Source organism: Falco cherrug, chromosome 1 (genome assembly GCF_023634085.1).
Source record: "Falco cherrug isolate bFalChe1 chromosome 1, bFalChe1.pri, whole genome shotgun sequence".
NCBI classification, from domain to species: domain Eukaryota; kingdom Metazoa; phylum Chordata; class Aves; order Falconiformes; family Falconidae; genus Falco; species Falco cherrug.
In genome coordinates, this window is record NC_073697.1 from 94,464,198 (window position 1) to 94,488,516 (window position 24,319).

At 60.7% G+C, this 24,319-nt stretch overlaps 1 protein-coding gene across 1 annotated transcript; it reads left to right on the forward strand.

The window, feature by feature from the left end:
- Nucleotides 1-2,876: 2,876 nt before the first annotated feature.
- SCARF2 (scavenger receptor class F member 2) lies at nt 2,877-24,221 on the forward strand. Its single transcript, XM_055699056.1, is given in 13 exon segments — nt 2,877-3,020; nt 3,022-3,048; nt 3,050-3,261; nt 9,245-9,303; nt 11,244-11,345; nt 11,676-12,195; nt 12,311-12,529; nt 12,933-13,061; nt 15,546-15,649; nt 15,735-15,852; nt 17,340-17,461; nt 21,706-21,858; nt 22,213-24,221. Coding segments are annotated over 13 exon segments (3,099 nt in total). The 5' UTR covers nt 2,877-2,891; the 3' UTR covers nt 23,418-24,221.
- The last annotated feature ends 98 nt before the right edge of the window (nt 24,222-24,319 follow it).

Here is a 24,319-nt window from a genome sequence, read left to right on the forward strand (position 1 = left end):
GGCTTTCCAGAGATGTTCACCTATTGCCTCTTCTCTAGCTGAGATTCCCATGCCTTAATAACACCCAGAGGAGCAGGGAGCATGGCTGGAGCACGGGGCCAGGGTTGCTGGTATTTAAAAGCAGTGCTGGTTCAGGCAGCAGCTGGGGTCCAGCTGTTTCAGGAAGGAGAGGAGATGTACTCCCAGGACTGGGCTGCCTCCAGCCCATGCAGGATGCTGCAGCGGTGGCATGGACCAGCCTGCTTTTTTGGAGTTAATCCCCTCCCCAGCCCTCTTTCCAGGACAGAAACGTCAGCTCCACTGCATGTGTGCAGGGGAAGTGCTGCTTGCTGCTCTCTGCAGGGGCTGTGTGTGGGTGCAAGGTAGCCTACCCAAGGTACTGGATGCCCTTGCAACCCCCCAGATCCCCATGTTCCCAGCAAATTTTACCTGTGCTCAGCCAGAAAACATCAACCACTCCTCTTATTTCTGGGTGCATTGATCCAACCAAACCCTCCCTCTATCTTAGGCTTTCCCCACGCTGCCCAGTTTTGGCTTTTGCTGCTGGAAGCTGCTTTCTTCTAGCCTCGAAGGAAGAGGAGGCATGAACCAGTAGTGGGTATACTGGTAACTCGTGCTGCAGCACGCTTGCTTGCAAGGATGCTGGCTACAGCAGCAGGGGGAGTTGCATGGGGAAAGAGCCTGTATCCTTGCAGCAACCATCTCGGCAGCCTTGTGCTCAAATGCCATGAGCAGCCCAAGTGCACACGTGAGCGTGGGCTCCTTCCAAGGAGCAGAGCCTGGCCGCGTCCCCACAGGATGGTGACGAGCACCTCATATCGTATGACTCCCCCCGCCTGCCCTGCCGTGCAGTCCTGCCTGCTGAAACAGTTGCAGGAGTTTTTGAACCATTGACAAAATTGCATATTTTTCCTTAGTTTTGCATTCAAAAATACTATAGTGCTGGGGTTTCTTTTTTCTCTGCTATTTTCCAAAACACGGTTCAACAGGAGGCAAGCACCTGGTGGGGTGTTTCCAGCCTGAGTTCTGAAAAAGGAACTGCAAATGGTGGCGTAATGGAAAGCATCAAGCGGTGCTCTCAGAGCCCTGGCATGGCCTCTCTGCAAAAAGGCACCAGCAATAGCCTTGCTGGGAGCAGAAGGAGAGGTGGGATGGGTGGCTGATACCCGCAGGCTACGCAATCCCCCAGCCCTGGCAGCACCAGCCAGTCCAGACCATGACATCACCAGCCCCGAGCACCATAAATCCCCCCTGCACGCCCTCAGCAGCTTCTCCACCCTCTGGCTACCAGCCTGCAGCATCTTCTGCTGGACCAGCTTATCCCTCTAGCTACGGCCCGAGCCCTGCCCTGGCATGGGTTAGACCTAGTAAAAGCAGAGCAGCAGAGGATACACTGCCTGCCTGCAGGAAGAGAAGCAAAAGCTGTTTACAGAAGCCAAGAAAACAGCCAAAAGCAAATGCATCCTTGCACAAAGCAACAGCGTGGGGAAGGTGCGGTGGTGTGAGCCTGCTCTGCCTTACCATCAGGATTCCCTAAATCCTCTCTAGCAGGATGCTGCCCAACTCATGCCTACTGCAACGGAGCCTTTGCATCCACAGGAAACCCCTGGAGGTGTGTGGCCCTCAGACCCAGCTCCGGGGGAGATGCACACTGTCCACACACCCTTCCACACCTCCTTGGAGGCAGCCAGCACTCAGCAGGAGATTGACGCAGGTGTTTAGCTGCATTTTGTGCTACCACGTGGGAAATGGTCAGGGTGCCCTCCATCCATGCTTTCATCACAGAGCTATCACATGTCTCTAGAGCTCAGACAAGCTTGAGCCACCTCTTGCAGTGACCATTAAGCTGAAAGGCCAGCTGGCAGGAAACCCTGGTCCATTCAGTACTGCTGAGGAGGTTTATTGACTGGACTGCTCCACTGGGCTAGGGGGGTGGGACCAGTGTGGGTGCCCCAATTCCCAGCTGTGTCCTTAGGGTGGTTTAACCAGTGGCTGCTCTGAAGCCCTGCTGTCCCTGTTCAGGGTCATGCTTCCTTGGCTGTGCTACCGCAGGCATCGCTTGGCTCCCATGGGTCACTGAGCAGTTCCCAACAGGCTGGTCCAGGGGCTGTTGGACACCAAGGGCTGCCAGACACATGGAGATGCCAGACCACCAGGACAGCTGGACCCCAGGACTGTCACACACCTGGGGCTGCCAGACCCGCAGGACAGCCAGACCCTGGGGCTGTCAGGCAGCTGGAGCTGCTGGATCCCTGGGTCATCCAGATGCTGGGGCTGTCGGTTACCCGGGGGCTCTTGGGCACCTGAGGCTGCCAGTCCCCTAAGGCAGCCCGACCCCAGGGCCCTTGTGCACCCAGGGCTGTAGGACTCCTGAAGCTGCAGGTCAGCTGGATCCCAGGGCTGTCGTGCATCTGGGGCTGCCAGATCCTGGGGACAACCAGAACCTGGGGCTGCCAGACTCCTGAGCGCCTGGAGCTGCCAGGCCATGAGGCCAGCCGGACCCTGGGGCTGTTGGGCACCAGAGGCTGCTGGACCGCGGGGACAGCCAGACCCTGCGGCTCTTGGACCCCCAGAGCTGTTGCCCCCCCGAGGCTGCTGCATCCCCGGGGCTGCCGGACCCCCAGGGACTCCCGGGGCCCTGGGGCTGCCAAACCCCCGTGACAGCCAAACCCCGCTGCTGCTGGCCCCCGAGGCCACCGGCCCCCCGGGCTGAGCTGGAAGCCCGGACCTCGCAGCCTTGCCCCCCCCGCCCCCCCTTGGGCCACCCTCCGGCGGCTCCGCGGGGCTGCCGACGCGGTGGGACCGTCGGGGCCGTCGGGGCGGCGCTGCCCCGCGGCTGGGGCGGCGGCGGCCGGCGGCCCCCGGAGCCTGGCCCGCCGTCAGGGGAACCAATGCGGAATTTCCTGGCTGGCGGCGGGGCCCCTCCCGCCGCTGCCGAGAGGGGCGCGGGGGAGGCGGCGGCGGCGGCGGAGCGCTCGCACTGCGGCTTCCGCCCGCCGAGCAGCGGCCAGGGCAGGGCGGGCACCGGGCACGGCGGAGCCGGGGCGGGCGGCGGCGGGGGGAGCGCCCGGCCCCGTATGGGATGGGCCGGGTCAAGCCGGGCCCCGCCGCTCCGACGGTCATGGCGGCCCGTGGGTTGCGACCGCCCCGCCGCGCCCGAGCCGGAGCCGCGGTGCTGCCGCCGCTGCTGCTGCTGCTGCTGAGCCGCGGAGCCGCGCAGGAGCTGAGCCCCCGCGGCAGGAACGTCTGCAGGGCCGGCGGGTAGGAGCGGCGGGGCGGGCAGGTGTGGTGGGACGGGACGGGACGGGACCCCCCGACCCGCGGTTGGGGGCCCGGGGAGCGGACACACACACGGACGGACGGACGGACGGAGTCGCCGCTCCCCTCCCCCGGGCCAGCCGCCGCGCTGGGCGCCTTCCAAGACAAAGTCCGTCTTGTGCGGGGCTGAGGCGGGGGAAGCCGGGCACCGGGGAGGGGGCTCGGAGCTCAGCCCGAGCGGGGCCGGGAGCGGGGGGGCCGCTGCCGAGCGCCCCGGGGCTGGTCCTGCGCTCCGCGGGGGCCGGGCGTGTTGCGCGGAGCCGGTTCTGGATGCCCCCGGGGCCGGTCCTGAGCCCGCCCCGCGGCCGGTTCTGCTGTGGGTAGTCGGTCCGGGGTGCCTCAGGGGAGCCGGTTGTACTGCAGGGGGGCGGTTCTGCACCCCCCGGGGCCGGTCCCGCTGCCGAGCTGGGACTGGCAGGATGCAGGATGCTCTGGGTATCCTGGTGGAGCTGCCGCGGGCTGCATGGGATGGTGGAAGTTGGCAGCTCCGGGAGCCTCGGGTTTGGCTTCAGAAAGTGAGTGCTGGCACTGCCTGGCTGTCCGCGGGGGTCACATCCTGCCTGCCTGGCCGGGGGCAGGGCCCTGGGAGCTGGTGCTGCCTTGTCCCTGCTCCCAGTTGCTCGCTGTGTACCACAGGTCACTTTGCAGAGCATCACCTCGGGCCAAGCTTCTCCTCAGCGCTCAGGCTGGGTGCTGGCCAGGCGCTGGGCCAGACTGGCCCCAGCAAAGGCGGGAGGGCGCCCACAGCCGCTCCCTCCCGGCCAGCAGAGCAGGATCCCCTGCCCTGGATGGGGGGCCCCGGCCATAAATGCACCTTTACATCTCGTCCGTGAGGTCAGACGAGTCCACAAGGAAAACATGTGCTGTGAGCTAGAGGGGCCGCATAATGGATCCATTCAGCAGGGCTGCAGGGCGCTGGTGCCCCCTCCTCAAATTACAGTCTGAGTTTCCTAAGGAGGCATTTCACGAGCCAAAGCGGCCGCAGCTCCCGGCCCCGTGCTGTTCCTCCGCAGGGGAGGATGCGGGGAGCAGTCCCTCCTTGGCCGCCCCTGATCTGCCCAGCTGGTTCCCAGCAAAACTGTCACCATGTCCCAGGGTGGCAGAGGGGGTGTGAGCAGTGTTCCCCCCTGTTGCCAGCATCCTGCCCCACATACTGGGAATGGGGTGCCTGGGTACTCCCCCTTGCATGGGGACCCTCCCCATCCCCGCTGGATGGAGGTGGGAGAGATGCTGCACCCGGTGCCATAGGGCTCATATTTGCTCCCTGTGCCACCTGTGGGTGCTGTGGGGCACGCAAGAGGCACTCGCGGGTGAGCAGGACAGGGTGCACGGGATGGGCAGGGGGTGGTGTCCATCCTCCTGTGGCAAACGGGGCCTGGAGGCAACCTGGGAGCCAGATGAGGTGGGGAGGGGACGGTCCCTAGGAAGCTGAGATGACGTTTGCATCATTTTCCACCCCCTCACCCTTCTGCAAACCCTTCTTCCTTCCCTGACCACATGCCTGGCACCCGCCCTTATCTTTACTGTGCTGCTCCCCTCAGCATGGAGGGCACCCCATGTGTCACCATCCAAACCCACCTTGGTGGCCCCAAGGACATGGGGCAGGTGCTGCAGGTCCTGCCCTGGGGCTGGGGGCAGTGGGGCTGGAGTTGACCTAGGGAGGAGGACCCAGTGTCCCCCTACCCGAGCTTGGTAAATCTGGTGGTTGGACTTGGATGTGTGGCTCTGCCAAGCACGTCCAGGCATCCCTCGAAGATGCTGGCTGCGGGTTTCAGAGGGTTCAAGAGGAGGATTCTGCTTCAGCCCCTCCTGTGACCTCCTGAGACCTGGCTAGCGAGCAGCAATTCAAGGCACTATTCAGGACAGAAGAAAAGAGCATATTTGGGGGCTATTTGGTGTTAAAGTTTTGTGTACTAAATGCAACTTGCTCCTAAATTTGAAGCCCTCGTACTCAGTTACAATTTTGTGTGACCCTCTCCAAAGCTGCCGTTTGGGATGCAGGCTGATGGGAGCCCTGCACGCATGGGCATTGCTTTGTCCCTTGTCCTGCTCTCACTAACGCTCTCTTTTGGTAATCTTTGGTTTTTAACTTATTTTTTCTTTCTCTGTCTGAAGGGTTTGCATTTACGTACACGATCCTACTCCTGCCTGCACCAGGGGATCTCTGGCTTTGCCTGCATCCCGAGGCTGGGTTCAGGCTGTGGAGTTGCAGCTGGTACTGGCTGGGAGGGGGATGCTGCTGCTGGGACCCGGTGGTCCCAAGAGCACTGTGTGCCACATGGGGGGAGCTGGGTGGCACCAAATGATGGGTGACACAGAGAAGGAAGGAGCTGAGCGTCAGGGTGATGCTCAGGAGGAGCGGCGGGGTGGGGAGCACTGGGGTTGGCAGCATGGCTGGGGAAGGTGACAGCAATGCTCTGGGCTTCGGGAACATGCTGTGCGCCCACAGGGCTCCTCTGCAGCTCTGTCCGGCAGGCTGAGAGTGGGGAGGTCTCACGTGGGACCATGGGCAGCAGCTTCCACCCAAGCCCCAAGGTCTCTCTCCTGCTTTTGGGGGTGTGAGCCTGCTCCTCATTGTCTGGGGGGGCTGCGTTGGTCTGGATGAGGAGCCATCCCTCCTGCCTCAGGAGCCCTCTCCATAGCCATAGGTAAAGGGGACACGCTTCAGGGAGCAATGCAGGATATTAAACCGCAAGAAAAATAGGCTGCCTCCATAGAAACCCGTGGAGCATTTGCAGAGGTCCCACTGATGCTCAGCATAAGCAGGACATGGCCACGTGCTGGGGGCAACACTGGAGTTGGGTGCTTGTCCCTGCAGGTCACAGCTCCATCTCTGCCCACATCCCTGTTCCTTTTCCTCCACATCAGCAAAGCTCCCAAGCGCCAGCCACATCTCGGAGACAGTTTTTTTCTTCTTTTTCCCCAGTGTTTGTAGTGCTTTGAAGAAAGAAAAAGAAATAGAAAATGTATTTGCACTGTGCATGTCTGCGGTGGTGTGTCCGTGTGGGTGAGGAGCAAGCTCTTAAACAGATCTCCCAGTTAACCCAGTTCCAGTGGTCACAGGGCTTGTGGAACATGCCCTCTTTGGAGTTGCTAAGACCGTGAGACACCGCGGGTGCTGGTCACCTCTGCAGCCAGCACTGACCCTACCTGGGGCCAGCTGTGCTTGGGGACCAGTCCATGTGCCATACTGGGAGCACCAGTTATCCAGTGCTTCATCCCAGCTGCCTCTCCTTGCAATGGGAGCAAGTTTATTTGCTGTCAGAGCCACTGATAAATGAGGCAGGGGCTGAGCAGAGGGGTGTGGGATGCCATCGCTGGGCATGGTGAAGGAGAGATTAGCTATCAGTGAAAAGATAAGCGTGAATCCTGCATCTGGCAAGGCAGTGGGTGGGCTGGGGTCCAGGCTGGTGGTGGTCACGGTGCTGCTTGCCGCCTCCAGCCGACAGCAGGGGAAGGGTTTTTCCCTCTTGCCACCGTGTTTCAGGGGCTCCCAGCTCCCTGCCATCAGCTTGGGACTTTCATCACAGGTGGTGCTTTTTGGTGCATTGCCCGCGATGCCTGTTTCAGTGGCCAGGCTGAGCTGTTTGAGGGAGGAGGTTTCCCAAGCAGAGGGGTTTTCCCTTGCAAACCTGTGATGGTTTCATCTAAAAACCACCAAACACTGAATTTCTAAAAGATGGAACGGTAAAAGCAACCCCAGGTGGGACAGCGGGTGCTTTGGCTGCACTGTGGGAGGGTTGGGGCTCCGTGGACCCTTCCCCGACCATGCCCGAGCATCCCAGCACGGCTGGCAAGGCTTTTTGGGGAGGGCAGCCTGAAGCCTCTTGCAGAGAGGAACTTTATCTGCAGCCCACCCGCTCCTCGGGGAGGTGGTTTGGAGGTTGACCCCCGCTTTGTCATTAAGACTGTGTTTCCCCTTGGACATTCGGCTGGAGCAAAGCCCCCCACTCAAGCCCCACAGTTCCCGCGCAGGGGGTACACGCCAGCTGCCATCGCAGCATCTTGCGACCGCTTTGACGGGCTGAATAGATGGAGCTATTTTGGGCTCCGGCTGCAAGGCATTTTTTCCAGGCCTTGAATCATTTTTGTGGTTCTTTTCTGCCTCCTTTCCAATTTTTTACTGTCCGCCACGAAAAGGGGGACGCAATGCTCCTGGCTCGGCTGTGCGGGTGCTGCCCGCCGAGGGGCCGGTGGTGGGAGCTGCGTCCAGTACCCGGGTTTAGCTGGGGGGCTGCTGGCAGCTCCCTCCCCAGCCCCAGGACAAGGCGATCTGGCAGCCAGACACGGTCCTGTGACTGCGCTGGGGTTTCAGCGAATACTTCCTCACTGTCTCCTCCTCCTCTTCTGCATTTGTTACATATAAAGAGGAAAAGGGGAAAAAAAAAAAAAAAAAAAAGCAAAAGCAAAATGCATTCCAGGCTGCGCTGCCGGACCAGCCCGGGTGAAGTTTCCCTTGACTGCAGCATCCACTCGGACCATTTATAACCCTCCAGCATCGCTCCTGTCACCAGCAGGGACCAGGCAGTGTGGGTCACCCCAGGGATGAGCAGGTCATGCCCAGGATAAGCAGGGCTCTCCCAGGGTCCAGGGGGTTCCTGTGGTGTCATGGCACGGGAAGTGTGCTCCCCACACCTAGGCTGCAGCATCGTGAGCCCCCAGCCATTTGTTTGTGGGGGTCATTGAACGAGTGTGGGTGAGGTGTCCCTGCTTAATCCCCGTGTGTCCCATCCCAGCAGGGAGCTGAGCATCTCTGGTTGAGCCTCTGAGGGGATCTGGGACCCTTCCTGGTGTTGGTCGGTGTCAAGCTTGTGCCAAAACTGTTTGGCTGGTGGCTCTGTGCATGGTGCTCCCTGGAGGTGGTGGCTCTCCAGGACACCCAAGGCTCTGGGACTCATCCCAGCCACCTGCAGTTGATATCACCCAGCTCGTAGACGGGGGACATCCCCCAGGAGCTGGCTGTGCTCCAGCCATTCCGGCAGGGTGGTTCCAGCCTGCCTTTGGGGTGCAGTCCCCAGGCCACCGAGCAGTGAACCTGGGTTTTGGGACACATTCAGTCTTTCTGCAGCAGCCAGCCAGTGCCAAGTGGAAATGTGGGTCCCTTGAGCTGTGCCACCCAGTGCTGGCAGGGCAGGGCTGAGCCAAGGGGGGGGACTTGCTGCCCCTGCACCCATGGGGTGGTTGCACTGCAGGGGTCCTTCCTGGTCTGCTCCTGGCTGCTGCTGGCACCTGGCACAGAGCGTGCAGGCAGCGGCTGCAGCGCAGGCAGAGGATGACAGCAGGCAGCGTGGAGGCAGCAGGGGATATACAGGCAGAGGAGGGCAGGGGGTGCAGGCAGGCGGAGGAGAGCAGTGTGGAAGTTTGCAGTGTGGGCACTGCCAGCCCGCACTCACCGCAGCACCCTCCTGAGCAGGGAGGTGCAGCACCAAGGGGAGACAGGCCGGGTGTCTGGCCGCAGGCACTGTGCCACCCCATCCCGGGAGCAGGCGGCTATCCAGGGCAGAGCAGTTGGTTTTCCCCTGGGACGTTGAGAGCTTTCCCTTTTTTCCTAGCTTTTGGCGTGTCTTTGGGATTTTTATTTTACACTAATGGTTGCAAACTTGAGTTTTGTTGTTTCATCACTGCCAGTTAACAGGAGGAGCTGGTCCTGCCCTCACTCTGAGCATCACCCTGGCAGGCTGGCTGGTGAGGCATCTCAAGCTGGTGCCCGTGGGAGCCCCTGGGCAGATCTGTGCTCCCTGCATGGTGGAGGAAGAGCCAACAGCTCTCCTTGCCCCACGGGGGTGCAGCAGCCCCCGGTCAGGGTTCAATTGACCAGGAGTGGGACCTCTCACCGTCATGGCATTGGTGCTCCCAGTGGGTTTTTGGGAAGAACCGGGAATTTCTGAGGGTCATAACCATTTGTGGTGCTTTTTTTCCCCTGTAGCTCCTCAGTGCTCGTGTGCTGCCCAGGATGGAGGCAACAAGGAAGCGAGTGTTTAATAGGTAAGCACCAGCATTTTGCTTCATTGGGCAACTCATCTGCTCATCCTTTGCTGAGCAATTCTGGCCTCACCATCACTGTCAGGGGCCGCCATGATGTGCCCTGTGGTGGAGACCCCTGTCCTGGGACCTCTGCCTGCAGCCGGATTCCCTGGGCTTGCTGGAGGCCATCCTGCTTCCCTGCAGTGCTCAGAGCCCTATGGGATGGGTGCTCAGCCCTAGTGTTGGGGTGCTAGTCACAGAGCCCAGCCATGGGGTACCCCCTGACCCCACAGTGATGCTCTGGGAAGCCCCAGCCCCCAGCGGGCTCCTCTTCAGGGAGCATCACCCCTGCTCCCAGGCTGGGGAGTTTCCATGCCAGCCAGCTTTGGGTCTAAGGATGTGGGGCGTGGGGGTGGGGTGTACTCTGGAACCCAAAGGACAGCAAGGTGTCCCACAGGGTGAAGCATGGGGACAGGGAAGGGGAAGCTGCAGGGATGGGACCCAGAGATTTCCCATGGGTGATGCAGCAGCATGGGGAGCCAAGCCAGAGCTGCTGGTGAAGGAGAAGCTGCCAGGACCAGACCTGTGTCCATTGTGGCCCCACTGGGGAGAGGCCGCTGGGGCAGGTAGGCTGTCAGGCAGGGGTCACCGAACTTGTAGGGAAGGCAGCCCCAGCTGGAGCCACACCAGGCATTACAGCTCTTACTGGGAGCCACGGTGAGTCTGGCATGGATGCTCAGCATGAAGCCCTGGGAGCTCTCATCCCCTGCACTGCCCCTGTGATGCAGGTGGCTGTTTTGGGGTTCCTGTGCTACTCCCCACAGTCTCAGCTGGCCACGGGGCTCACCTTGCCCCAGGAGAGCTGGAGGAGCTCTGCACACCAGCCTGGGGCATCAGCAGTTTGCAGCTGGCGGTGAAGACCACGTAACCAACTAACCCACCGTGCATGAGCCCTCATAACTGCTCGCTGCATGCGTTGGGTGCCCGCGCGCCGGGAACAGGACACGGTCCCTTCGTTGTGCTGGTGGGAAGGGAGAAGGACAGGGTCTGCCAGGACAGCGGGGGAGGACGGTCCCACCAGTGAGCTGTTCCCGTCTCCTCGCCCCCCTCAACTGCTCTAACCATTAGACTCACTGCTCCTAACCTGTGTAATCTGTCTATTTTAGGGGTTTCTATAGTATCCATCACCGTAGGTCTAAGAACTCCCAGGTAAGGTGGATGGGATGGATGGTCTGCTCTGCCTCTCCTGGCGGCTAAGGAGGCTTGTCCAGGGCCGTGCGGGACCTGCCTGCTCCTGCCTGTACTGCGATGCTGCCTGTCCCACGTCCTGCGCCTGCCCTGCTCTGGGCTTTGGCCCCAGCACAAGGTTCCCTCAGCAGGAGAGGGGCTGGTGGCCTTTGGGGGCTGGCAGCCCACACGGGAGAGGTGGCGGGGGGGTGGTGGCAGTGACACTGCTGTGATCTGTAAGGAGTGCAGTAAGGGGGACAGGGGGACTGTGCTCATGGTTGCTTGCAGCCCCACCACCCCGCATCCCCCTTCTCCTGACTCCTGCCCGGAGCCGCCTCTGCCAGTGATATGGAGCTGAGTGAGGGATGCTGCTGCCCCGTGCAGCCTGTGGCACGGATGGGGCTGGGCTGGGTGGCAGGAGGCTGGTGGCCAGGATGGAGCTGAGCTGGGTGGCAGGAGGCATGTGCAGGATGGAGCTGAGCTGGGTGGCAGGAGGCTGGTGGCAGGGGTGGAACTGAACAGAGTGGCAGGAGGCTGGTGGCGTTTTTCTGGCGAGGGTCCCATCTCTAGCCTGCCCAGCTGCTTGCCAGGGTGGTCACAGTGCCACAGCTCAGCAGCACCTGGAGTGCCACTGTGCACCCCTTCCCCTGCTCTGCAGGGCTGGGGGTGTTGGGGGAGCAGGGATGAGCCTGGTGGCACTCACGCTCATGCCTGCTATCTGTCCGTCTGTCCAGCTGTCTGCGAGGGGAACTTCACCTGCAAGGAGAATGAGGTGTGTGTCAGGCCCGGCGAGTGCCGCTGCCGCCATGGCTACTTCGGTGCCAACTGCGACACCAGTGAGTACCAGCAGGCACCCAGGGTGTCCTTGGTGGGGCTTGCTGGGGTGGCCCTGCGGTCCTGGCTCATCCCGGGGTGACTTCCCAGAGCAGAGCATCAGGGTTGGGGCTGCAGATGCTCTTGCTCTGCCCTTGCCTGTCCCCTTGGGTTTGTCCCCAGGGCATTATCCCTTTTGGAGAGGTCTCCTCTGAGAGCCAGTGCATTGGGTGGAGGATTGGGGGGGACACCGACTCCAGTTGAGAGGTCTCGTTGGGACTGGGGGTCTCCACTGCTGCCTGGTTGTGGGGTTGTTCCCCAGGCAGTGCTGGGTCTGACAGCTCCACCTGCAGAGTGTCCCCGGCAGTTCTGGGGTCCTGACTGCAAGGAGATGTGCAGCTGCCACCCCAACGGGCAATGCGAGGATGTGACAGGCCAATGCACCTGCAACCCCAACCGCTGGGGCCCCAAATGCGAGAACATCTGCCTCTGCAAGCACGGCAAGTGCGACCAGAAGACAGGCAAATGCACCTGTGAGCCAAACTGGTGGGGACCCCAGTGCTCCAGCTCCTGCTACTGCAGCCACAACTCGCAGTGCGACCAGCAGACGGGCAACTGCCTGTGCCAGCCCGGCTGGTGGGGCCGCGGCTGCAATAACCAGTGCTCCTGCAACAACTCGCCCTGCGAGCAGTTCACGGGGCGCTGCCAGTGCCGGGAGCGGACGTTTGGGCCCCGCTGTGACCGTTACTGCCAGTGCTACAAGGGCAAGTGCAACCAGGTGGATGGGACCTGCACATGCGAGCCGGGCTACCGGGGGAAGTATTGCCGCGAGCCATGCCCGGCTGGCTTCTACGGCCAAGGCTGCAGGAGGCGGTGAGTGGCCAGACCCTGTTGGGCCTGATCCAGCACAGGGGGGCTTGGTGGGAGGTGATGGCAGGAGGTTTTGGGGGTGCTGCACCAGGTGACAGGCTCCCCTTGGCCGTTGCAGGTGCGGGCAGTGCAAGAGCCTGCAGCCGTGCACCGTAGCGGATGGGCGCTGCCTGACCTGCGAGGCAGGCTGGAACGGCACCAAGTGCGACCAGCCCTGCTCGCCTGGCTTCTATGGAGAGGGCTGCGAGAAGCTCTGTCCCCCCTGCAAAGATGGCCACACCTGCAACCACATCAACGGCAAGTGCTCCCATTGCAACCCAGGCTGGATCGGAGACCGGTGAGTGTGGCTGGCTACAGAGCCGGGCACTGGCGGAGCGATGCCCAGCCTCCCTGCTGCTCTTCCCAGGGAACAGGGGTGGCAGTGGGTTTCTGCAGCCAGGAGGGTGGGGCAGAGATGGGCTGAGCCTGCTGGCACAGCTGTGGGACCAGAGGGAGCCTGCGAGACCCCTGCCCCATGCCCTCAGGTGATGTTGGGTGCTTGTGCTGGGGCTCATCTCTCGAGCTGGGATGCTTTCCCGCAGGCTCTTGTGCCCAGGGTTGGTTCCGGGGCTTTGCAGCACCCAAATGGGGCTGACAACACCCAGCCCCATCTCCCTGCCTGCAGGCAGGAGGACCAGGGGGATGCCGGAGGTCCCCAGGAGCTGTGGGTGCTCCAGCTGCCTGCCCTCCTCCCTCCCCAGGTGTGAAACCAAGTGCCGGAACGGGACGTACGGGGAGAACTGCGCCTTCGTCTGCAGCGACTGCGTCAATGGCCAGTGCCACTTTGAGACCGGCCGGTGCCTCTGCCACCCCGGCTCCCACGGCACCTAGTAAGTGAGCCCCGGCAGGCACACTTCGGGGTGCAGCCCGGGGTGCAGGTAACGCACGTGCACCTCCTGCCCCCTTGGGTCCTATGTGGTTCCCAGCCAAGGGGTTTCCTGCGGTGGGAGCACTCGTGGGCAATAATTTGGATTATTTTTGGACCAGAGGGGAAGGGACGTGCTCACGGGGCTGTCAGCAGCAAGGTAATGGTGCAAGAGCGGGGGTTTGCTTTAGGAAATGCCTATTTGGCAAAAAAAAATGCTGTTGACGAAATGGTGGTTTGGGTTTTTTGATTGTTTTTTTGTTTTTGTTTTTTTGTTTTAAGTCCAGGGTAGAATTTCTAGCTGAAAAGAGAGAGAAAACCACAGCCCAGAATAACAAATAGCCTCATGGGATGGGCATGGCACCCATGGGGTGCTCCGGCTGCAAGCTGCAGCTCCAGTCAGGGTCTTCCTCACCTCTGGGAAGCCTTTCCCCCTGCCCAGGGAAGGGGCACAAGGGACATCAACCTCCTGTTCACATCCCCTGATGTTTTTTTTCCAACGTGGGACTGAAATGCTGTTAGAAAAGGCGAGGGAAGTGTTTCCCACCCGGCTGGGACATGCAAACAGCTCCCCGAGGTCCTGGCAGGTGTTGCTCAGATTTTCCCAGCAGTTAACTGCGAGGGTGATGGCAGCAGCAGGGATTTGAAGCTGGCACTCTGCCTGTGCCAGTGTTTCCCTCAGGGTAGACAAACAGAGAGCGTTTGGATTTCAGGTGGGGTTTCTTTTGGGGGGGGCTTCACCAACCACTCGTGTTACTGTAAGAGCATCAGCTAAGGATGCCTGGCCTGGGCATCGTTGGTGCTTTCAGTAGCAGAGGCGAGTGGATCCCGGTGCTCACTGGGGATGTACAGTGGTGTTTTCAGCACAGTGCCGGAGGGCAGCGTGTGAATTAAACTGTTCTGACACCCCAGCACAGCACCGGGGGTGGGGGGACCAGGGATGCTCAGGGTGCAGTCCCAGCAGCACCCCAGAGCTGTAACCGCGGGCTGGGCTGTGTCATACAGGTGCACGCCAGGAGGGCTCGGGGACTTGCTTAGTGCTCAGGCAGATCCCTGCGACTATGTGCAAACTAGTAGTTTTGTCAGCAGCATGTAATTTTGCTCAAAAGGGGATATTTCTGGAAGGAAGGCAGAAGCAATGTCCTCACCGAGCAGGGGTGTCCTCTCAGCGCTACATCGGGAGGATGCTAAAGGAAATGTTAAAATATTTGTGGCATGTGCAAAGCGGTTTCTCTCCTCCGTGTCATTCCTAGAGGTGTAGGGACCCTCCTGGAAAAAAAAAAATTTGCCTCCTTCCACTCTCCCAAAATCTCAGCAAGGGCAAAAATGTGGGTCTGAGTTGTGGGGTGAAGGGTTTTGGGTTGCCGGGGAAGTATCCCTGCTGTTATCCTGCCACATTTGCTGCCTCGGCACAGCTGCTTGGAGCGGCGGCGGGGGCTCAGCGCCCGTCCCAGCGGGCACGTGGCACCTGGCCGGCACGAGGCTTGGCCGGAGCGGTGCTTTGCAAGTCGGCAGAGTGTGAAATGGGCTGAGCCGCCTCCAGGCACAGCGCCGAGGGCTGGGGGGGCAGCTGTGTCCCCAGGGGAGCGGGTTTGGGCTGGGGCCTGCTGGCTCCTTATGGCTGCAGCCTCTCCAGCTGGGATGTTCCTGCCGGTGAGCAGCTGGTGGAGGGTTCGGTACCCAGCAGTGCCGCCAACATCCCCCAAATCCATCTGGGTGCTGCACTGTGGTGCCTGTCCCTCAGCTGGGGTGGCAGGTGGGGTCAGTCCCACCGACACAGAGACCCGGTTGCTTTAGCATGTGCTCGCACATGTTTTCCATGCTCAAGCTCTTGATGCTCACGTGTTGGTGCCCATTCATCCATGTCCCCATGGCCTCGGTGATGTCACCAGGGAGGTCATTTTACTGGTGGTGGAGATTTGATGCAAGGCTTAGCCGAACCAGAAGGGCTCACCCTGACAGAGTGGATGCCTTGGGACCCCTCAGTTGTTTTTTCTTCTTGGGGCCAAAATTAAATAAAAAAATAAAATTAATCTGGGCACCTTCTGAGCTTGTGGCCACCTTGACTCTGCCTGGCTTGGCATGGTGGGGCCTGGGGGTGCCCTGAGCTGAGCTGGAGACCCTGTGTGTGACTCTAGGGAGTCTTTAGATGCAACTGCTGGGTTAATGACCTGTTGTAATTACCGTACCTAATTGCAAAGCCCCAGCAGGCAGCAGTGAGAATGTCTGAGCTCCAGCTGTGCCAAATCCCCTGAGCAATGGGCAAAGCTGCTGGGTGAGTGACGGGCTCCTGCTCCCTGTGGGTTACAGGGTCCCCCATGGTGCAAGGGGGCTGTGTCGGAGCAGGCTGGGGACGTGCAGGGTTTGGGAGGAGGAAGCAGCCAAGCGGCTCCCTGGTCGCTGTGCCTGGGGAGAGAGACACCGCTCTCATCCAGCCCCTTTCCCCCAGCTGTAACCTCACTTGCCCACCTGGCCACTACGGAGCCAACTGTGCTGAAGCCTGCAGCTGCCACGACGATGCCTGCGACCCACTGACGGGTGCCTGCCACATGGGTGAGTGCCAGCGGGCACGGGTCAGGGTGCTGGGCTGTGCCGCAGGGCTGACCCCGGCGCTGAGCCGGGGGATTTTGTCTTGCAGAGGCCAACCAGCGGATGGGGGTGATCGGGGCAGGAGCCCTCCTAGCGCTGCTTCTCATCCTTCTGCTTTCCCTGCTCTGCTGCTGCTGCGTCTGCCGCAAGAAAGATGAAGCCCATGGGTGAGTGCTGGGGATGGGAGGGGGGCTCTGCCACAAAGCCTGAGCTGCGGGGCTGGGGACAGCTGGGGATGTTGGTGACCAGCATGGCGCTGGGACCACTGTGGGGACACAGGGACCGCACTAGTACAGTGGGGCTGTGGGGAAACTGAGGCAGGGCAGTGCTGCCCACCCTGCACTGTCTGCCCTGCTGGTCTCTGGGTTCTGAGCAGGTCCCACCACACCCTCGGGGTGGTACCCAGCCAGGGGCTGATGGAGGGGCTCAGGTGAGCCCTGCCTGGGGACGCCCTCTCCCGGACTGTTTCCCTTTCGTGGGCCATCACTTCATGGACACCTACCAGGTCCCCTCCAGTTTCTGGGGGTCTGGAGCTGATTTGCAAAGAGAACCCTAAAATAGAGCGAGGGCATTAAGACGTGACCGAGACCCCTAGAACAAACCCCGGGACTGTGGGATGAGACCTGGTGGGGCGATGGGCTATGGCACTCCCAGCGGTCCCACACATTTCAGGTAGGGAGGGTGAGTTCTTGTAGCCAGGTCAGGATGCTGGCAGCATTTTGGCAGCACCATGTGGCATCTCATCGTGGGGACAGGGATGGGGACAGTCCCATTGCAGGAGGGGAAGGCTTGTGCTGCTCAGCAAGGGATGAGCGGGCTGTGGAAGCTCCTCCAGCTGTGGAGAAAGCCGCCCCTCGTGCCGCCAGCCACTGCAGAGGAATTTTCCAGAAGCCTCCCCTTGCAGCCCTGCCAGCTCAATCCCAGCCTGGCCCATCTGGCTTGGAGAGCCTGGGGGCTGCGTGTAATTATCCCGCAGATAAAAGCGCAAACGCAGCCCTGCATGGTGAAGTATCGCACAGGGAGAGGGGAAATGGTTCAAAACAGTTTCCCCTCTCCTGGGGTGCCCAGATTTCCACAATGTCCGCACACAGCTGAGTTACCTGCATCCCAGCAGCGGTCCCTTGCTGGAGCATCCCGAGGGACTGCGGTGACAGTGAGCATGTCACAAGTTGCCTCGCATCAACAGGCGAAGCTGCTCACTCCTGTGGCCACAGATAATTGCCTGAAAACTCAGGCCCAGGAGGCTTCAAAACCAGAGAGCAAATAAAGAGAAGCCACGTGTTTGCTTTTGGGTTGGGATGATTTTTATTTTTCTTTTAAAGATTCAGGGTCTTGGCTGAGCGTTGCGGGTGTTTTGGGGCCAGGCTGCCAATGGCCACAGCGAGATCTGGCCTTGCCCCCATCCCCTGGCACTGTTCTGCATCCTGGTGTGGTGTGAGCTGGTGCCCAGTGCTGGCAGCGGCCCCAGCAGGTCCCTGACCCCCTGTGCCCTGAGCACCCCACTACTTTCATCTGCCCCATTCTCTTCCCTGAAACCCCTTTGCATTTGTAGCATCCCCGAGCTCCTGACTCTCTCTATCAGCCCGTGAAGGCTGTCCCCACCACGGGGTGGGTGCCGGTGCCTCCCTGATGGGGCCATCACCTTCTCTTGCAGCTCCAGCCAGGACCCGGCAGCAGCCAAGAAGCCACCAAGACGTTTGTGTGGGCGTTTCAGTCGGATCAGCATGAAGCTGCCGCGCATCCCTCTGCGCCGCCAGAAGTTGCCCAAGGTCGTAGGTAAGGTGCTGGGGTTTGAGGAGGGGGCAGAGAGCCAAACCTTGGAAGCTTTATTCCCAGCAGGGCTGCACACATGGCTCACAGCATCCTTTCCAGCCCCCAACCCAGGGCAGTGAGCACAGCAGTGCGATGGGGACACGAGGGTCCCTGAGACCCTTGCAGTGCTTGGTGCGAGCTGCCTGGCTTGCAGGGGCTCAGCCCTTTCTAAATCTGCAGCTTCTGGATCTCAGAGTGCATCATTTTGCTTTGTGGGGGTGGGTACCTGGTGCCTGGAGCTCTGCTGAGCTGGCTTGTGAGGTTTTTAGGTTCCTCAGGTAGAGGAACGGTCTCTGTCACAGCAGCAAAATGCCTCGTTTTCCCTTTTGATCCCGACCTAACTGTGCCCCAGCTTTGCATGGAGCCAGAGCATCCAATCTGGGCCTGGAGCCCACCCCACTGCCGTGCGCAGCAATGCCGAGGATGGAGGGGCAGAGAATTTGGGTGAGCTCCCCACACTGCCTGGGCACAAATCAGGTTTGTAGGGGGATGCTCGCACCTGACAAAGCCCCTGACCTGGAGTTGTTAGGGTTGTTGGGGACCCCCTGCATCCCCTATGTGCCCTGAACCATTCCTCCTGGCCTGAGGAGCAGGGATGTGCTGCCTCGGAGAGGACCCTGTTGAATAAATCAGGGGGTAAAAGCAGCACTTCCCACCCGGTGCTGACATGGGGCTCAGCCCCATGCCCCTTTTCCCGAGCCCAGCACCTCCCCAGGTGTGCAGCGCTCATGGGGTGCCTCCAGCAGCCGCATCCCTGCACACAGTGGCTTAGCATGAAGCCAGTTCCCCCATTCCAGGTGGGACATGGAGGTGACCTCCATGCCGGCACGCCGTGCCTGAGCTCTAGCATCAAAACGGGGTGGAGGACTCCTCACCGCATGGGGCACAGCAAAGCCCTGCCCCGGAGCGTGGTGCACCGGGGCTGGAGCAACATTCCTGCTGCAAGGATAACAGAGGATAACAGAGGCCGTGTTTGTGGAAGGGGCCGGGCAGGGCTTGGGGAGGACAGAAGGTGCCTGTGTGTGGCGAGGGCAGGGGGGCTCAGGGGGGCTGCCTGCGCCTTCCCCACGCCGAGCTGGAGGCAGCTGGCGCCCATCCAGCTGCTCTGTGTAAACAGGGCGGCAGCGGCCCCGGGAAAGGCTAAGGATGCAGCACTGGCACTGGAGGGATGCTCAGGGTGGTCTCCGGTCCCAGCAGAGCTGGGGCTATTCCCAGAGCCTGGTGGTGGGGCTGGGGGGGCTTATTTCACTGGAGGGAAAGGTTTTGGTCAGGGCTTGCCTTGTGTGCATCGTGTTATCCTGCACAGCGGAGCCTGTGTGGGTTTCAGCAGCTCCCCGTCCCTCTGGTGCATGGTCCGGCAATGCCTCCAGCCCCCCCAGATTTGGGGACCCCCCCAGGTGAGGGAGACCTGCTGGGGTGCCTGCAGTAGCTGCATCCCTGTGATGCCCAGGGACCGCAGTGCCGTGTCAGCATGAGGCTTCACCTGGAAGCCACAGTAGCTGGTACACGGTGTCAGGGGCCACCTGTTCCCTGCGTTGGCCCTGTTCCAGCAGGAGGGTCCAGGGGATGCTGGAATGCCTCATCCCAAGTGCCACATTAGTGCTGGAGGTGCTCAGGACCCTGTGGGGATGTTGCAGTGAAAAGATGCCGGCTGAAGCTGAGGACACCCAGTAGATGGTCACTCTGGATCTGCTTACAGCCTTGCAAAGCCACTGCCATGGCCGTGTGTTTGCTGGTGCTGGGTGGGTTTTCCCCTCTGGGCTCAAATGTGGTCATGGTCAGTACTGGGGAGCACAAGCCCACACATGGTAGAACCTTCCTAGGTGGGACAGCAGGTCTTGAAGCCCCACCAAAGCTCATCGGGCACCCCAGGTGCCCCCTTTGAAAGCTGCTCCCCAGCCTTGGCACCAGCTTCAGATCCACAGCATCTCCCTAGGGATTGCACCTAAGCTGGCAGCCCACACGGCCCGATCCTGGGCGGTGGTGCCAGGCTCTGGGCATCCCTGTGTGTGTGAATTTCACAGGGTTTGCTTCTCAGGATGTCAGTGTGGGTTTCAGCTGCGTGTTGTCCCATGGATGCTGGGGCTAACCCAAGCTCTGCACCATGCAGTGCCCACTCCTGCCACCCCACCACCATGTCTCCTCTCCAAGCAGCAAAGCTCAACCAGCCCCAAAGGTGATGCTGACCGTGAGGAGCTTGGGATGAGTGGGAGGGGGTGGCCAGGAGGGCTCTGGGGCCACCCTCTCATGGCCGTTCTGCAGCTGCTCGATGCTATGTCCTGATCTTGAGACCTGTCAGCCACCGTGCAAGCAGCGCTGAGGTTGGCACCCTGATGCTGTGGCCCTGGGAGATTTCAGGGAGCGGTGGCAGGAGGGGACCTGTGGGAAGTACCCACTGTTCTCCAAGCCCCATCAGCCCACGATACATAAGCCAGGGGAGATAAATCCCAGGAGACAACGCAGGATCCCCCAAGCTCAGCTCCGGGTGCACTGCGCATCCTCTTTTTATCCTTTGGCCACATCCTGGGTCTCATTCGAGTCCTGGAGATGCCTCACGGCCATGAGTCCCAGCCACTCATCACACGTCCTCTCAGGAAGCATCTCCCTTCATCCACTTCCAGCCGGCTGCTTTTAATTTTCCCTTTTTGGTTTTTATTACAAGGAAAGCCATGTTGAAACTGCTGCTTCCCCCTCTCCAGGCTGTTTGCTCTTTAAATATCGCTGCTTTTTTTTTTTTTTTTCTTTCTCCAAGAAGCCAAACTATGCAGGGACAAGCATGGATTGCTGCCGTCATTTTAATGACCCTGTGTCTCTGAAGCCAAATTCCTTAATAAAGAATAATGTTCTGGTGCGCATCCCAATAACACTTTGAGTTATTTTATTGTAAAACAGGGACGTGGTGCAAGAATCAAACAGTCTGAGCAGGAAATTGCAGTGTGGCTTAGATGCTTGGGATGTGCAGGCAGAGGTTACAAATACCTGGAAATATGGATGTACAGCTGCTGCACAGGAGGAGCCTGCCTGTGTGTTGGGTTTTTGCAGGGTTAGAGCAAAGCGGGGCTGTACCTGGGCTTGGAGGCAGCTTGCCACCATCCCAGGGAACAAAAGCCAGCAGGCAGGGGATGGGGACAAGCATCTGCTGCTGCCTGACTCTCTGGGCGGGGAGGGTCAGCCCCCTCCACGCAGCTGGGTCACCACCCTGCAGGTCCCCCGAGGATGCTGCTGAAGCTGCAGGCACCTGAGGAAGCCCTGTGGGATGGGGTGAGACGTGAACTTACCCAGCAAAAAGCCTTTCAAATGATCAATCAGAAAAAGCAGTCCCTCCTGGCCAAGACAGCTGTCACTGCTTGGGGGTGTAGGTTTTTTTTTTTGTTTGGTTGGTTTTTAACTGTTGAAACTGAAAATATTTTTAACACCAAGTTCTTCCTCTCTGGTGGGTTTTCTCTTCTGCTCAGCTTCTCTGTGGGTGGCCCTTGCGGCAGAGGGGGCAGTGCCAGGGCATGGAGGGATGCTTCTCCTTGGCTTCGGGATGGGAAAAGCTGGCAAAGGGATTGAAGAGTGGCAGAACTGGGAAAAAACAGCGTTGTGCGTCCCCCACCGGCACAGATATCCTTTTACCATCTTTCTACCTCTTTTTGCAGAAGCAGAAAAAAAAAGGAAAATGCGAACAGTGATGCTGAAATGGCAATTAGTGCAATTAAAGCCAGCAGCTCAATTCTTTCCCCAGGAAGGGGACAGTCACAGCGCTGGGACTTTCTTTATGGGGTGGCTGTGCTGAATTGCGCAGCTCATGGGTGACTGCCAGGACATTCACTAGGTCCTTGTGGGACCCAGGGGTTTGGGTGGCTTGTCCCTCCACCCTGTGCATCCTCGATTTGGGCAGCTGGAGACCTGCCATGGAGAGGGGGATAGCCAGGAGGTGTGAGGCTTGCATGGGCTCTACTGGCAACAGCCATTCCTCCCCAAGCACGGGGGATGCTGGTCACCACCCCTGCTGCTTGATGGCTTCTGTGGACACATGGCTGGGGGACCTGGTGACGATGCCCAGTGAGAGCTGTCCCCATGCCTGGGATGCTGTCCTTGTCCCCAGCAGCCACCAGCAAGCTGGGCAGTGGGGAGCTGTGCAGCATCTCAGCCTCTTGGCTGGCATGGGACCTGGATGGAGGGTCCAGCAGGATAGACACTGACAGCAGTTCTTGCCCTCGCAGTGGCCCACCACGACCTGGAGAACACTCTGAACTGCAGCTTCATCGAGCCACCCTCTGTGGTGGAGCAGCCTTCCCCATCCTGGTCATCCCGTGGCTCCTTCTCCTCCTTTGACACCACAGATGAGGGGCCGGTGTACTGCGTCCCTCATGAAGGTGAGCAGGGGGACAGGGTGCTTCCCCAGGGGACTTTGGGGCCATCACCAGGGGCCACTAGAGACATCACCCTTGCATGGTGGGGACTGTGCCACTCTGGCTCCTTGTGTCCTGGGAAGGGATGCAGGATGCAGTTCCAGACCTTCCTTCCCTGGTGTTTGCTGCTCCAGAGTTTCAAGAGCCCTCTTATGCTGGGGTCCCTGACTGGGAGGAGGGAATGGGGGCACCTGAGGACACACTGGGGTCGGGGGACACACCGGGTGGCATGTTATCCCACCATGCTGTGGGAGCATCTTGGTCCTTCCCGTCCCCAGGCACATCCCTGCCTGACACCTCTGTGCTCTCTTCCCACAGAGAGCGTGGGCGACAGCAGGGACAGGGGGACACCTGCCAGCCCCGGGGACAAGGTGGTGGCCCTGGCTGGTGGGGAGGAAGCAGGTGAATACACATTCCTGAAGGAGACGGGCTCTGTCAGAGCCTTCCCAGCCGACAGCAGCGAAACGCCCCTGCTCAAGTCCTCGGACAGCGAGCGCTCCTCCTGTGGCTCGGGCTCAGCCGCTGCTGCGCTCTACGCTCGGGTCGCCCGTCTCTCCAAGCAGTCCAAGGAGGAGGAGGATGCCACCACAGAGCCCCGCAGCCCCGGGAAGCCACCATCCCCAGAAAGGACCAAGCCCCGTCCCCCAGACCCAGCCACGAAGCCCAAAGTCTCCTGGATCCATGGCAGGTACAACTCCAGCCAGTCCAACTCCCTGCCGGCACCCAGCCGGTCCCCGGAGCGAGCGGCTGCCCGGTCTGGCAGCCCCGAGCAAGGCCAGGGCTTGGCCAAGAGGAAGAGGAGCCCGAGCGAGACATCAGCTGGTGTGCAGGGCAGAGGGGAGGAGAAAGGCAGCATGCGGTGCAAAGAGAAAGCGCAGAAGCAACCAAAGGAACCTGGCGTCCCTGAGGGCAAAGCCAGCCTCACTGGGGAGCCCCAGTCACCCTCCAAGCCCAAGCAGAGGAGCAAAACCAGCTCGGAGCAGACGGAGAGCATCAACGGGGCGGTGCAGAATGCCTTCCGAAAGATGGGGACCTTCCAGCCAGAGCGGCGGGCCGGGGACAGCAGGGATGCTCCTCGCAGCCCCGGTGCCAGCAAACCCCGCTCCGAGCCCCTCCATCCCCACCTGGCCTCCGAGCTGGCCGCCCAGCTGAAGGAAAAGACTCAGAGCCTCAACAAGGGGGATGGAGGCAGCCGGGTGAATGGGGTGGGCACCCAGCGGGAGAAGCCCACCCCTCCACAGAAAGCCAAGCGCTCGGCGGCCGCCGGCGGCCAGAAGACCAGCAAGCCCTTGCTGCCCACTTCTCCCCACCTGCAAAAACTGATCCCTGGGGTGGCCGAGCCGGCGGCCGGGGAGCCCAAGTGGATGGAGAAGCCAAGCACCGGCAGCAGCCAGGACCAGGCTCTCCCCAGCGAGCAAGCAGCCAAGAAAACTCCCATTAAAAAGCCTCCCCGAAAGAAAAGTCGAGAAGCCAGCCTGGAGCCGCCCCGAGCAGCCGCTGTGCCCGCTCAGGCGGTGCAGTGACCGGGAGCCGGGCACCGGCCCCACACCGGCCAGCCATGTGCTGGGAGGATGGACGTTTCCAGCACGGCCAGCGGACGTGGAAGCCTGGACTGGGCAGGGGGCACTGGAAGAGCCTTGAGCGTCCATTTACCCCCCTCTCCATCTCTCTCATCCTCATTTTCCCTTTAGTCCCCCCTGCCCCAGGACCCGATCCCCCTCCCCATCTGTGCCCTGCTGCCTGCTCCCTGCCCGGGTCTGGCAGCTCGCCCTCCCCACGCAGGGCAGGACTGCAGGGAGCCGGCTGGGGGGGTCCGTGCGTGGCATATCCCCCCCCCTTTTTTTGTAGCAGTATTATCAATCGCATAAGCAGCGCTTGTTGTACTAGACGTACCCATGGTATATTCTGCAGTAACGGAGCCACTCACTTTCCACGCCCCACTCTGGTCTGTCGGGCTCACAGTGCACGGGAGAGGGAGGGTGCTGCTGCTTGGCGCCCTGGGCATCGCCAGGGATGTGTCCCACGTCCATGGCTGGCAGCAAACCCCCTGCCTTGGTGCCCTGGGCTCCAGGCACAGCTCTCTTATTGCCGGTCCCGTCACAGCCACACCATGCCCGGCGTGGGGTCGAGCTGGTTTCGACCAATGCCACCCTCCCCTCCACCCCTGGGCTTGCTTCTGGCCAGGAGGAAAGCACTATTTACGGCCAGAGCTGGATGCCCTTAGGGGTCCCGTGTCCTGTCCGATGGAGTTGGAGGGATTAGTTTGGTACGACAGAGCCTGGCACCTCTGCAGAGCGCTTTCCTAATAAAAATGTATTTCTTCCATAGCCAGGTGCCATCACTCCGTGTGCCAGGCTCCCAGGCGACGTGCCAGGCATAGCCTGGTCTTGCTCAGGTGCTCCACCTGGTCCCGAGTGGGATGCAG